Raw genomic sequence first — 14900 nt, forward strand, 5'->3', positions numbered from 1 at the left:
CCAGCATGCAAAATGGAATCTGAATGATTAGAGGGACAGTAAGACAAGAAGCTCCTTTTACAGTCTGCTACTAATAACAAACATGAGCTGAGAAATCTTCTAAAGGCTGAAGACTATGGCAGGACTACCATACACAGTGATTAATCAAACAAATGATCGCATCCTTACAGCACACTGAACTGCAAGGCAAGCACAGGAGCAAAAGAGAAAAAAAAAAGATACTTGACAAACCTATCAGAAGTTCTCTGGCGCCCAGTAGCACACAACGGTATTTCCTAAATAAAATAGGAATTAGGAATACATTACACACTCTTTGAATAGCAAACAACTATGGGAAATAAACATCAAGAAACTGCCCAAACCATTTTTATTCAGAAATAAAAGAAAGCAGAACCATTCTCAAACAGAAATGTTTCTAAAAATCAATCCTTTCCAGCAATCCTTTCTGCTTTAACAAGTGAGAAGTGAGTGTTTTCTGACAAAAAAGATTGTTAGATCTTCCCTCTCATTATTCTCTACACACCAAAATAATTAAGCATGCACCAGCAGAAGCAAGCAGACTGGAAATTACTTCTACATATCTGGATGGATGGATGGATGCTTAAATTAAAAGTTGCTACAGCTGTGGCTCCAGGGCCACACCTGAAAGCATGCACATCTCCTACTTCCAGCTTTCAGGAAGGGCAGATGGAAGGAAAATTTTAATTTTCATATATATTAAAATCTTAAATACCTTAAGAATTCCTGATCTTAACAATTCTTTACTGATAAAATCCAATTGCCAGGAGAGCATGTGAAGGGACTACTTACTTTCTATACATTTCAATTAAATATTGAGTGCATCTATCCGATTTGTTTGTTTGTTTTTTCACAAAACCACATGCACCAGGCATCTCAAGATGGAAAAATAATAGGTAAAATAGATAGTTTTACTCTGAAGATATGCTACGATGATGGTATGCTGGAGAGCTTGGCAGTGTGAGAATGGTGAGGTTCTGACAGAAGGAGATGCTGCACAGACACCCCGCAGTTGCGCGCACTGAGCACCAAGGCTACGGGCGCTCATGCAGCCGCTGCAGTCAGGACCAGTGTTTCACAGGGCAGGTTGCAGCTGCAGGCTGCGGATCACCGCTCGGAGCTGACCTTCCTCCGCCGGCCCTGCGAGCCCGAGGAGTCGCTGCTGACGCTCTCGCGGTGGCTCAGGTGGGCGAAGGGCCGCGCCGCGCCCCAGGACTCCAGGTACCGCGTCATCCGCACGGACGCGCGCATCTTCAGCCCGTCGTTCACGCGGGTTTTGGGGAGGTGATTGTTTGATAGGCATTGCTTGGACTAACAGAAAGAAAACACGCTCGTGGACAAAAGAGAAATTCAGACAAGCAACACACAGACCTTTAGTATTTTGTAGAGTAGTTTAAGATTAGACAAATCTAAGTGTTTTGTAGTGCTCTGAAGACATCAGCAACATGTCAGCCAACCTCAATTCCTTTATCTCGTTTAATTAAGGTGAGCAAAGCAAATCACAGCACACACAGTGAATTGCTTCAGCTGCCTTTACCAGACTCGGCTTGCAACACTGCAACAGTCAAACTTCCAGGTTTACATACAGTGATGCAAGGGCTCACAGGATCTTATGAATAGATACAGTTCCCTTGCAGCCAGCACTACAGCAGGGGAAAAGGGTGCCAAACTCCTGAGCTGGGGTGTATCAAAACAGTGGTTAGAGATCCCACAAATTACAGACTCCACATTAGATTATATCTCTGTGTCACAGGTGCCGAGTCAGGCAGTACAGACAGGGTTACAGCAATACCCTTGCAGAACTACAGGGAAGCGAAAACTACAGAATAAACCAAGACATCAATGACTGATAATTCTCTAACTTTTCACAAGTATCTTCAAGGAAGCAGAGATCATTTTAATAGACATAGGTCCTCATTCTGAGAGTATGTGCTGTGTGCAGCTTGCTAATTAAAAGTGGCTCTATGCTGTTCCTTCCTGTAGAGATCAGGACGGAAAAGTTTTTCATCTGCATTCTTTTTGCATTTGAAACATTTTTCTCATCAACCACAAGCCAATGCAAAATAGCAATACTCCAGTGTTTGTAGTTAACAAGCTCTAAAGGAGCAACACACAGTTGCTAATTTCACACTCTGAATAGAAGGAGAATCTTAATTTTTAAATAGTGAGGAAGATGTCTGATGCTATTTTACAAGGAATATTTTAGCTAGAAGTGGCCATATAGTACCAGTTTTCTGTCATTCCTTCATCCTCATCTTTTGACCTGGGCTTTTGAGACACTTGACACAAATACATAACCAAACATGTGTTTTTACTCTAAGTGGGTGACATAAGAGGTTTCAGCATAACACTTACTACCGTCGATGTAATAGGCATGTCATAAAAAGCAGGATGTGCTTTCAGATCTGAATTCTCAAATCCAGGCTACTCAGGTGACTCACACCATGCTTCAATTCTATTCCTGAATGAAAAAGCTGTATGCACTACAGTCACCTATGTACTTATGTGTGTATATACTTGAAGAAGTATATATTAAAAACAAATACATACCCTTGGATCGACCACTAAGTAGGTTTTGATATTCATGGATTCAAGGTAAGGATCCCTCAGGTGTCCATTCCCTTCTTCTACTTCATAAGCTTTGCCTAGGTGATTTAACGTTGCTTCAGTGATGTGCACACGGCTGAGAAAGGGAGAAAGAACAAGAGACCCAAACACTCACAGAAAGGTCACATTAAGCATTTCATTTACATTTCAATGGCCCCTGCTGACATTTCTGCTTTTCAGACATCCCCTGCTTTGGCAGCCAACTAAAAAATCCTGCCAGTACTTAAAATTATATTTGCAATCTTTTATCATAGTACATCATTCATAGCAAGCGTGCTAACATACTCTTCCCATAATGAGATAGTATTGGTATAAAATTAAATTGAAATAAGCAGGAAAGTAAATGAAGCAAGAAGAAATGTGATCAAAGGAGAACTGATGACTCACAAGACAGGCAGGCTCACAGGCAGGTTGTGAGATCTGCAGGGCAAACTCATGAACAAAACACAAGCAAGGACCGCTTTGTGCTAGAAATGCACGAGGGTGGGGGGAGACACAAAGTCTGGGAAAGAAAGCTGGGGAAGTTTTTTTGTTAACTCTGAGGAGAATTCTGAAAGTCTGCCTTTTCTGACTGAAAAAATCTGAGGAAAAAGCACACATCAACGACAATAACACACTTCTGAGAAGAGCACCCAGTATTTTTTTGTACCTATTCACACTTCCTCTTAAATGTTATTTCACTCAGTATCCCAAATCATCTATTTCCACATAAGTTATAATATCTTTCCATATAATTTCTCAATAAGAGACAGGAAGGAGTCATAAACTAGCATTTCTTAAGTTCTACTTTCTCACTGTTCATCTTCCCATGCTTTTCTCACTTTTCTCGGTCACCAATCCATTAGCTCAGGACAGGGAAAAGCAAAATCTCAGAATGGAAACAGGCAGAGTGTGCAGCACTGCTGCCTAACTACAGAGAGCAAGGGAATCACTGTTCCAGCCACCTCGCCTTCCTAAAGCTGGACATAGGTTTGCATGAACATAATGTGTCCAAGACCTGAAAACTACTGGCTGTAGCTTCTAAGAAGAAAAAATAAAAACTTTCTCAGTACTTTCCAAGCCAATAGTAAGAGCTGAATTGCAGAAGGTGCTTTCATTTTTTTACTGGTAGTTTTATCAAAAAAAAAAAAAAAAAAGTTTAATTGTTACTTTGACTACATAATTTTGCAATTAAGGTGAACCTTCAAATCTGAAATTTTAAAGTTTCCCCCAAAGCATAATTTTCTTATACAGAGACTGGGGCATTGTAGGTGATGTCTGTGCCCTGAGCCTTAAAACACAGCCATGTGCTGCAGCAAGTTTCCTGTGCTTTTCCCTTTACTCCAAAAAGCAATACATTTGTTCACTTCCCACCGTTTTGCATTTTACCAGGCTTCCTCTCCCCTCTCCCTCAAATCACACACTGAAATAGGACATTTCTGATCTTACTGCAAACTTCCCTTCCAATTAGATGCCAGTGATCTCTCAGCAGTTACTAATTGCTCACTGGATTCCAGGACAAGCATATAACCAAGAGCTGCTCTCCCAGGCAAGCTGGAGCACGCACTGCTGCCCTTGCCATGGGAGAACAGAACACCCAGCACACTGTGCCCAGTTTCCTGTGCTGACAGCAGAATAACACGTGCTGAGCTTTCAGGCATTTGCATATTAGAGAGAATTGGTCATAAATGCATTTTTAGTTTTGGTTTTATGCTACTCTTTTCTGCTTTAGTAGTGTATTATGCTGCTATGAATGTAAGTAATTTTTAAAATCACAAGGAAGATGAACAAGGTTACCCTGACACTGGACAGAAAATACTTTGAAAGCTAGAAGTTTTCCTGCATCCCTTCAGAAGTCTTTAGAATTCCTTCATTTACAGAAACTCAAAATAGATATGATTCCTATTTTAAACAAAACCTCTGGCTGGCTCCTAATGACAAAACTGATTCCAAAGGAGCAGGACTAGATAACATTGGAATGAGGAATCCTGAAGAAATAATTCCTTGCAGAGCAGGAAAAAAATAACACTTGCATGGCGAATAATACCCCTTCCACCCTGTCAGGCTAAATCCTCCACAAGTGGAAGGTGTTTCCTCTGGCCAGTTTTTAAATGCAAGATGAGTGATACTACAGAGCTATACATAGAGGAAGTAGTGAGAAAAACGTTTCCGGATCAGCATGACAATCTAAACCAGCTTAATTCTTTACCAGCTTATCAACTATAAACCTGACAACCATACAAGAATAATCGGAGTTTTCAAGATTAGGCAAAGGTCCTAAACATGACTAACAAAGTGTGGTTTTGTGCCATATTCAGAGTCATGCTGTTTGTTTTACCAACAAAAGAAACTTTACAACTCTGTATTCTTGTTTAATCACGCTGAATCAACACACTAAACCCTTTAGCCTGGCTGCTGGTGTAACTGTTAATCAAGCTCCAAGTAGTTTTCTTTCTGTTTCAGTCACCAATGTAATAAAGTATTTTGATATTCATAACCTCTTATCACTTAATAAACCACTTTAATTTTTAAATGACAAGCATATACCTAGAAGCTGTCTGAGGTATAGAAATAATAAGAAAAGCTATAATGTCACTGGTTAGAAGCATTTACTAAAAGAAACCAATTTGCAGAGACTACCACGACACAAAAAGATCATGGTCTGATTGCAAATGTTGGTGTTTTTGAAAAACATTTACATTTGTTCTGTTCAAGGAGTGTCTTAAAAAGGCTACACGAGACCAACCTCAGTCCTTGTATCACTGAGCAGCACATGGCAAGTTATATTCCCGCTCCGCCTCAATCCTCCCATTTAGCACCACTCCCTTCCCTTCCTTCTGCCAATGGCAAATGCACAACAAACAACAGCTCCCGACTCTCCTTGCTAGGATACTCCCCATCGGGGGGCATTTTAATTTCTGAGTTGTTTGTGGGGTTTGAGTGGTGGGGGTGCTGAATACAGAGCTGATATAAATCAAGTGGAACTGATCAATGCATTAGCAGAAACACTGGGTAAAGTCAGCTTGGCCTTGGCCTAAGGAGAACAACTGTTCTTTAACTGAACTCACAAACATGTTCATCCCTGTGAACAGCTGGATTAACTAAGTCAACACAACGCACATGAAGGGAAGGTCAAGAAGCAGTCTCTTGCCTAAGAAGAATAGAATTTTACAGCTCGCTGAAAACCCAATCAGAAAATACTAACATTCTACAGCTCCACTACGTACACATCTGTCCTATTTCCACCACCCCACGGTGAGGATGTGTGTCATGGCACAGTGACAGACCCTGAGCCGTGCCAGCCCAGCTCGGCCCTGCCCTGCATGGAGGGGCCCTCGGTTTTGTTCGGTTTGGCCCGGCCCCGCACGGAGGGGCCCTTGGTTTGGTTCAGCCCCGCATGGAGGGGCCCTTGGTTCGGTTCAGCCCCGCATGGAGGGGCCCTTGGTTCGGTTCAGCCTCGCATGGAGGGGCCCTTGGTTCGGTTCAGCCCCGCATGGAGGGGCCCTCGGTTCGGTTCAGCCCCGCATGGAGGGGCCCTTGGTTCGGTTCAGCCCCACATGGAGGGGCCCTCGGTTCGGTTCAGCCCCGCATGGAGGGGCCCTCGGTTCGGTTCGGTTCAGCCCAGCCCTGCACAGAGGGGCCCTCGGTTCGGTTCAGCCCAGCCCGGCCGGGCCCTGGCTCACCCCGGCACTCCGGCAGACTCCATGCGGTTGGCCAGGGACACATCGTGGGACCACACGTCGTACTGCCACTTCCTCAGGCCGATCACCCCGCACAGCACATTCCCGGAGTGGATTCCAACCCTCATGTTGATGTCCACGCCCGTGGCTTCTCTCACCTGCCTGGGGAAGCATCGAGGGATAGAGCAGACTTGTCATTTTATCTCCTCCTCCTCTTAAGGTTTAGTCTCATCATACACTTGGTGCAAAGGCAAGACAAACTTATGATCAGAACTATTGAACTACAGCTCATAAATACATTTTGAATGTTGACAAGAAAACTAATTAATTAAATTAGTTTAAGCAGTGAATTCAACTTAATTCAATATCTGCACAGTATCTATATTTTAAACAACCTTCTGTGTAACACTTACTTTATTGCTTCACACATGTCGAGCCCCATTTTAACACAGTTCCTGGCATGAACTGGTAAGGACACAGGCAGGCCTGAGACACAGTAGTAACAGTCTCCCAGGATTTTTATTCTCATGCATTCATTCTCCTGAAAAATTACACCAAACTTTTTTAACAGGAAAAAATTAACTGCAAGTAGGGTAACAGTTCCAAAGGTTCTGGTTTGAGAAAGTCAGGCTTTGTTCAATCCTTGTTGAAACAAAACTTATTTCTTATTCCCCATATCTGAATGCCTGGACATTGCTCACTAGAGATTACAAAAATGGCCACTTGAAGCATTTCTGAAATAAAACCATCTTGTTAGTTTCTCGCCTTTTTCTTGAACGGTGTAAAATTGAAAAAACCATAAATAAAATAAAATCGTCACAAAATTTACCATTTAAAATATGAAATCTACTTATCTATCTTTTAATCTTCATCTGAATTACGGGCCGTTTTCCCTCTATTTTTATATGGCAGCCTCATAAGTAACAGTGTGAGGTGTCATAAAACCTCCCAGACTTGTGGGAAAACTTAACAATTCAGATGCCCAAACTGGTAGTTGTGCAGATGCAAAATGGGGTTTTTTCGTTATTTCAAACATGACTGGAGAGAAAGCTGGGACACACTACAGCTTGCTATCGATAATAAAAACCCACAATACTGATTGGTAGCAAAAAAACCCCAACATTTTCCTAACTGCACAACATAGGATACTGCTGCCAATGACAGGCAGGAGAGAGCAATAAGTCTCTGATACTGTCTTTTGTTAACACTTTACTCAAGAATTTTAACTACAAAGGTTGCAAGCAAGCCAGGGCTAATTCTGCAAGGCTCTGTAATGTTTGACTGGCAAGCAGAGAGGGCTTAATTTGGGCCAGCCAATAGCTCCAGCTGTTCAACACTACCTGCTGTGGGATACACAGTTCCTACATCAACTCCAAAATCAGCCCAAATATGTGACAATTTTCCAAATTGAGCTGTTTTCCCTGATCAGTTATAGCCTTTAGGGAACATCCATCAGTCTCCACATCTTAATCCATCCCAGAGGGTTCTGAGCAGTGCCACAAGTGACAAGCTCAGAGGGATCAGCAGGGAAAACCAGCCCTGGATTAGAGCTGCTGCACTTCAGCATCCAGCTCAATGTCCATCAATTTTATTAGGTAAATTGGAGCTTGCAATATTTGTACTTTATGGAAAAGATGACAGAATACTCCCTGGCAGAACAAAAATAGCACAAAAAGCAGGAACCTCTTCTCACAGCTCAACCACAGAGTTGCAAAAGACTTTGACTCACTAAATCCAGACATTACAGTGCAATTTGCATACAGCAGTGAGAAATTAAAACACATCACTCAAAATCTAGATTTTTTCTATTTTTGTATCTGCAAAACAGTTACAAAACCTGACCAAATGTGTTTAACATCAGCTTCTACTTCAGCATGAAAAGAAATTTTGCCGTTTGACTACTAAGATGACATAACTTACTCTGTCTTTATAGCTGCTTCACAAAATAAAACTGCAATAGATATAGTATAACTTTTATTTGTCAGTACTTAAACACTTAACAGCAACTGAATTCAGATAAATGCAAAAATTAGCCATGCCATTTAGTCAAAAATGTTATTAGCACCTTAGCCAGGTTTTAACCAGTGGCATATTTAAGAATTTATTCAATTATATCCACAAGGGTTTAATTACAGCAATTTCACTCATCTGCTACATTAATAACTTTTGAGTTTTTCAATTTTTTCTGACAAATTTTTAGGATTTCACAAACACAACACACAAACATGTAGATGATACAGTCCCTATAATGTGAGCAAAACCTGAGTTTGTGGTTACTGCTGCAAAAAATTAACCTCAAGCAGCACCTGGAAGTGGTAACAATTCCTGACAGGCTGAAGGGTCAATATTGAGGATATGTCTTAATAGGGACTATTTTAAACAGGGGCTACTCCCCAGTCTTACACTTTTTTTAAGTATCCATTAGTAACAGGAAGCTTTCTTTAGTTCACTCCTGAGCTAAAGAACTCTTTGCCTGATGCCTCTGAATTTATGAACTTAAATGCGTGTCTGAGAGTTCTCCATTTATGGGGTCAAACAAATGGAGCTTTGAGCTGCACACAGCAAAGCTCCTCAGTGGAGTTTGTATACAGAACTTCCTACACCCCTGCTGCAATCACTTACCACCATCAGAAAATTTCCTAAATGATATAGATAAACCTACACACCCAAGAGGAATTACAGTAGCAACTTGCTACACTTCCCATTTTTTATTTATGTTTTGTTTTAATGTGATTTTGCCAGTTAGCTTTAAAGCAAAAATAGTCTTGCCTTCCTGACTTGAGGACTAACACCCAGGTGCCTCCTGTTGTGCAAAAAGACTTCTTTTTCCAAAGTCCTTTATCCTACAGCACAAGCTGTAAGCCTACCTTTGCAATCTGATCAAACTTTCCAAAGAGTTCATTCAGCATCACTACAAGTTCCTTAGGAGAGCAGTCACTGGCAAGGCGAGTGAATCCTACAATGTCTGCATAAAGAATGCTAGACAAGAGCAAAAGGAAAAAGCAGGGAAAGTGAAATATGAAGATACATCAATTCCACAGCCAGCATAACTATTGAAATGCATTTAACAGAAAACATTTCTCTCCTCTTTGGCAAACAACTCCAGCAAAAAGGGTTCAAGTATCTCCCCTGATTTCAAAGACAGCCCACCAGTTCAACACACGTTATTTTCCCACAGCAGGAAAGAAGCTCACTTCAGCCTCACAGTCTGCCTTCAAATTTTAATTCCACCAGACCATATGTACTGATAAGAATCAGATTATATCAATACAATTATTTCTAGGGCTTCCACTTACCTAACATTTTGGTGCCTTTTTACATATAGGCTGTGGAAGTTGTTGTCATGCATCTGCCTGTTATCATTAGTTTCCTTCAGTCGCTCAATGATTGCCAGCTTCATTTCCATGGAGATATGAGCAGGCAGGATGGATAAAAGCAAATTTTCCTTAAAAAAGTTGGGAGGGAGGAATAATTGTGCAAAATTATTAACACAGTAAGTCTGAAACTGCAGAATTCTACTGACTGCAAGAAGGCATAAAAAAAACCAAAACAAAAATGTCTTTATTCAAATAGTTTTTGAGTAACACATGTCAGGTTTTTCAGAAGATATTTTTAAATTGGTATTCTCCAAATTACTGATTTCACAATTCTGTTTCATATTTTTTTCTTTTGTTCCTTGTGGCCTAGGTGTGACATTCCGTTGTAACCATGAAACACACACACAAAATGTCAATATTCAGTACTACATTTTCTGGATAAATTATATTTTATTTTGTCCACTGATGTCAGTGTTATGTTGGCATTGTCTGATAAAGGTTCTGTAAAAGCTTATGTTTTGTACCTAACTATCTATTCAGTATTACAAACGTTTGCAAAGTCTCAAATGCTGGAAAAGCAGCAACAGGTACAAAAGTGTCAGCTGCATGCTGCTTTAGCTAAACCAAAGCAAAGCCACTGAAATTAAGTCTTTTGAACTGAACAAGAAACAGACTCCTCCAAACCCACTTCCATTGTTTGACTATTCAGGGCGCCCTTTTACACTCACTCTCACTCAAATGCCCATTCTTCAAAGAAGACCCTAGTAAGCTGCTGGGCAGAAGAGGATGACAAAAAGAGAGTACTTTGAGTGAGGGAGGGCTCTCCCACCGCAGAGATGGAAGATGAAATGTTGTGTAGAGCAGCTATAAGCAGGAAATTTTTCAGACAATATCAACAGCAAGATTAATACATTGTGCAGCCAAGTAAAATGCTAAATGCTGTCCCCTGGGTCCAAGTCCTTGTCCCCTTTCCCTGACCATCCAACACAGCCATGCAGCAGTGAGCTGCCAGGGTTTTTTAACCAGTGCCTGCCCCCCAGAAGAAATACCCTGGGATCACAGTGGGAAGAGACAGTCCCTGAGCATCAAGTACTCGTCCGTGCAGTTTAGCTTGAGACTGATCCCAGAACTAGAAACACCTCCTTTCCCTCACCTACTGTTTTGGTACTAGGACAGTCAATCCTAAGAAAGAACTTAATCTGACAGCCGAATCCCAGGGAATATAACAGGCCCACTGCGAGGCTGACACATCACACAGTTTTCAAGGAAGCAGTGAGGAACCCTGAACTGCAGTTCTCACATCTTTTTCACAGACAAGTGGGTGGCAGAAAGGATACTCCGAATTGCCTGATAAATTGCAACATGGATGAAAACAAAGCTCTCCATAGACTTAAGCGCATTTACACTTCAAACAAGGAACCATTACAAAAAACAATCCCAAACCCAAAATCTTGAACACCCATGGAAGTGAGCACATTGCCCAGGAAATGAGAGCACACTGCCTGTGTGAGATGATCAGAGGCTTCCCCGGTAGCTGCGTAGCTGCGTGGGGAATTCTGCCAGGGCTTTCATGCAGATCTGTCATCTCATCTCACAAGATTAGCATCAGAGAACAGATCGCACTAGCAGTGTGGCATTTTCTTCTTCCAAGTTTGATCACGTCAGTCATTTTTCAGCCCCTTCTTTTTATCTAATAACTGGTGGGCAGAGAACACGATATACATCAGCCTTGTAGAACACTTCTTAACCCTATTTAGACCAGGAAAGGTGCCTCAGTTTCAGCTTTGGTATCCCTCTACAAACCTTCCTCAGTAAGAAATTCATGCTTGTTATTCTTTGAATACCACTGGAGTTTATGAAAATAAATATTTTAATCTATTATATGATTTCTTTTTCTCCCTTCACATGCAATTTTCTCCTTCTAGTAAAGGAAAAACAGTTTGTGAGACAATAAAATGTAAGAACAAATAATACTTTAGAATTCAATGCAAAAAAAGTGACCACACGAGCTATAAAACTAACTACTAAAATTACTTTACAAGTAATTTCAGAGCATTAAGGCTATGCCCTCAAGTTATCTTAGGCCAGTCCCAGAAACAGTTTATTCTAGGAAAAAAGGAACTAAAAATGACTGGCAATTACATTAATTACATTCCTGTTACAAATACTGTGATTTTCATGTAGACAAGCCCCAGAAAATAGCTTCCTCCCTTTAACTTCCTTCTTTTGTTACAAATGGCACAACTTTTATTTTTGACACTAGGTGGGTATCTCAAAGATTGGACCAAGCCTTTCAACATGGATTAGTCACCAACCTTATGAATTTATGCAGACTTTGGAAATGAAAACAAGCAATACATAACATGAACTAGCTCACTCACTTGTTGCCTCTTTTCAATCTTCAGTTTCATTCGGACCTGAATGCACTTTAAGGTGTATCTGTACAAATCCCATGAAGCAACCTGCATTTGGCGTTTGTGAAATGCACCCATGAAGTTGCCACAGAGGAAAATTACAGCATTGGCAAGGAGCTGCACAAGAAGAAAAATATTTACCTACTGCAGGGCAGTCATTGATACTTCACTAACACACATATTAGTCCCATAAAACACAATCAATCCCAAACCATGTCTCATTTCCTCTTACCCCATCCCATAACAAATCATCATTGCTATTACCCAGGATGGACTTGGCAGATCTAATCTAACTTTCACAGTCACAGTAATGAAACAGAAAATGCTATGATATCATTCAACATTTATGTGCAGTCACCAGTGCTTGGTTTGTGGAAAACCAGTGCACAAACTCCTGCATCAGCATGCTGTGTGGAACCTGGCACACACCTGCAGGAATGAGCTGGGTGCTGCTGTGAACACACCCTGTTAATGAGTGTTGGGAGCCCTGAACGCAGCAGGCTGCGCTCCCAGGCCCTCCAACACCCCAGGGCAGCACTGGCCCTTTTGATCCACCCTGTGGCAGTGCCTGGTGAAGGTAGGTAGACCCACCTGAAAGAGCACAGGTTGGGAAGAGTGACTGTGACTAAGCTAGGCATATTTTTAACAATTTAGTTTAAAAATTAATATAACAAACTTGCTTTTTCCACTTAGGTCAGAAAAACAGAGTTGCACTATAGATTTAAAAATTTGCAATTCTACAAAAAGCCCAAGGGTTTTTGGGCCCAAGCTCCAAATCCACAAACTTGAAACACCAATGGAACTTTTCTAAATAGAATAGTTATGCCAAAAACAAAGGGTACTTTGACTGGAGTATTTCACTATGTAACCAAGTTATTTCCTTACCTGAAATGGAATGGATTCCTTATTTCCTTGAGATGTCACACTTACCACAGTTAAAACAACAATATGGGAGAGAGCAGAAACAGCACTAATTATGACAGCACTTCTCATCCCAAAGGGTAACATGGTATAAACTGTGAAGATTATGAACAGGAAGAATGGCACCTTTGGAAAGAAAAAGAAAAAAAAATAATCACACATACTTGTTATTAGGTAAATCCCAAAAACCACTACAGAAACAGGAGCAAAACAGTAGGATTCCCGCTCAATTTCAGGCTGAACAATTAGATATTGGTGTTTCAAAACACAGTTAAAATCATAAGGACAGTGGTAGTTCTGAGAGTTTTGAGGGATTAAGAGCTACAGGCTCATAGACAAGATGAGTTAACATGACATATCACCTATAATTTTTTCACTTGTCCTTGCCCTTTATCCTGAACTTATCCTTTACAGCTGGAGATGCACTTTGGATGCACTTTGTACTCACACATCAGGAACAGTGTGTTGCAAGGGTAACAATACTGAATAGAATCAGATTTCTCACCTGTTGGAAGATACTTTTCTAATTTTTACATCACCCAGTCACAGGCGTATGTTTGCTTTGTGTTTGATAAAAAACAAAAATCCAACCAATACTTCCTGGTCCTCCCACAAGAGAATAACCTTTATTACCACTAACCTGCACGCATTTTATAAAATGCAGAACTGAACTGCTCCAGATCAGTGGGAAGGTACGTAAAACTTAAAGTCATATTTATAGACTTGTTACAATTGTACAATTGTCAGCTTTTATATATATATATGGACTCTAACAACCCTGATCAGAGGAATATATTGTAGCATTCCCGACTCAGCTCCACCTCATCACAGCAACTAAATTGTGCCATTCCAGACAAGAGCTTCCTTCGAGGAAGTCTCAAGGTCCCGTCTGCCCTTAAATATGTTCCCAGAATAGATATTTTGACTGGGACACTAATAATAAGATGAACAGGCAAATAAAATTTTCATTCAACAAAAATATTTTTCCATGTATATCTTACTACTTTAGCTGCAGAAAAATAATTTTTTTCTGCCATATTTGCAATCCCCATCACACAATGTTCTGAATGCTCTGTGATAGTTTTATAAGCACAAGCAAAGGACGGAAAAACAAGGGCCATACCTTCATTTAAACAAAATAAATAAACAGTAGCTTTAATTAGTGATAAATTCATAACTTGAGGTGAAAATCCAAAATAAATCTATCCACTGTCAGAGTAGGGCATCCTTATACTTTAGATTTAAAATCAATATGAATGAATTATTGCCACACGACAACACCACATTGGCTTGCAGCACTGAAAGCAGCAAAACCAAATCTTGCTTTGTTACGTATTTGCATTTATAGCTAAGAACAATACATTTTGGGGGGTTTGCTAAGGTAAGAGGCACTTCCTTAGGTTAAAAAATACTGAACAGCAACTCCAAATGTACAGTGCTGGATCAAGGCCATAATGCAAATCAGATTTTGGTTGTTTAACTGATAATTTCTGATCTTTATTCAAATAAAGAAAGGAAGGGGTGGAGTTCATAAAAAAAGATAAAAAGTCATTTTTATTTAATTAAAATTCTTCTGCTTGCATTATGAGATCTTAGGAGGAGTTTCCTACAAATTATGATATTTTTGGCTTCATGAAATCACCCATCTTCTGTTCAGAGATAGCAAGCAATGAAGTTTAGCCACACCCAGCAATGCCAGGATGTGTCATTAATCCTTATTGTTCACTTCACCTCTCCCCTGACTTAAAAACCTGCTCCCTAGGGCACACCCAGCTCTGTAGTCCTTTATACATTTCTTGAACACCTCTTTGACCCAAATAAATGAATAAAGCAAGAATTATTAACAAAAAAATCACTCAGAGATTAATTCATAGTAAATAAGTAAATAAAAATCACATTCAACTACAACTTAAAGATGCAATTCCCACATAAGTTTATGCAATTATTCCATTTTTTCACTGAAA

General features: G+C 40.4%; 1 protein-coding gene across 4 annotated transcripts in view; it reads right to left on the reverse strand.

The window, feature by feature from the left end:
* Positions 1-14900, reverse strand: part of ADCY7 (adenylate cyclase 7) — a 59750-nt gene that overhangs the window by 16004 nt on the left and 28846 nt on the right. For all 4 annotated transcript variants that reach the window (XM_072934392.1, XM_030282416.4, XM_072934391.1 and 1 more), the window contains 9 exons: positions 12901-13062; positions 11983-12132; positions 9581-9729; positions 9152-9263; positions 6698-6825; positions 6288-6446; positions 2569-2701; positions 1144-1329; positions 232-275 (listed from right to left, as the gene is read on the reverse strand). In XM_072934392.1, the coding sequence (XP_072790493.1) occupies positions 232-275; positions 1144-1329; positions 2569-2701; positions 6288-6446; positions 6698-6825; positions 9152-9263; positions 9581-9729; positions 11983-12132; positions 12901-13062 (1223 nt within the window). The remainder of the gene's footprint in view (positions 1-231; positions 276-1143; positions 1330-2568; positions 2702-6287; positions 6447-6697; positions 6826-9151; positions 9264-9580; positions 9730-11982; positions 12133-12900; positions 13063-14900) is intronic.

This window comes from Taeniopygia guttata, chromosome 11 (genome assembly GCF_048771995.1).
Source record: "Taeniopygia guttata chromosome 11, bTaeGut7.mat, whole genome shotgun sequence".
NCBI classification, from domain to species: Eukaryota; Metazoa; Chordata; class Aves; order Passeriformes; family Estrildidae; genus Taeniopygia; species Taeniopygia guttata.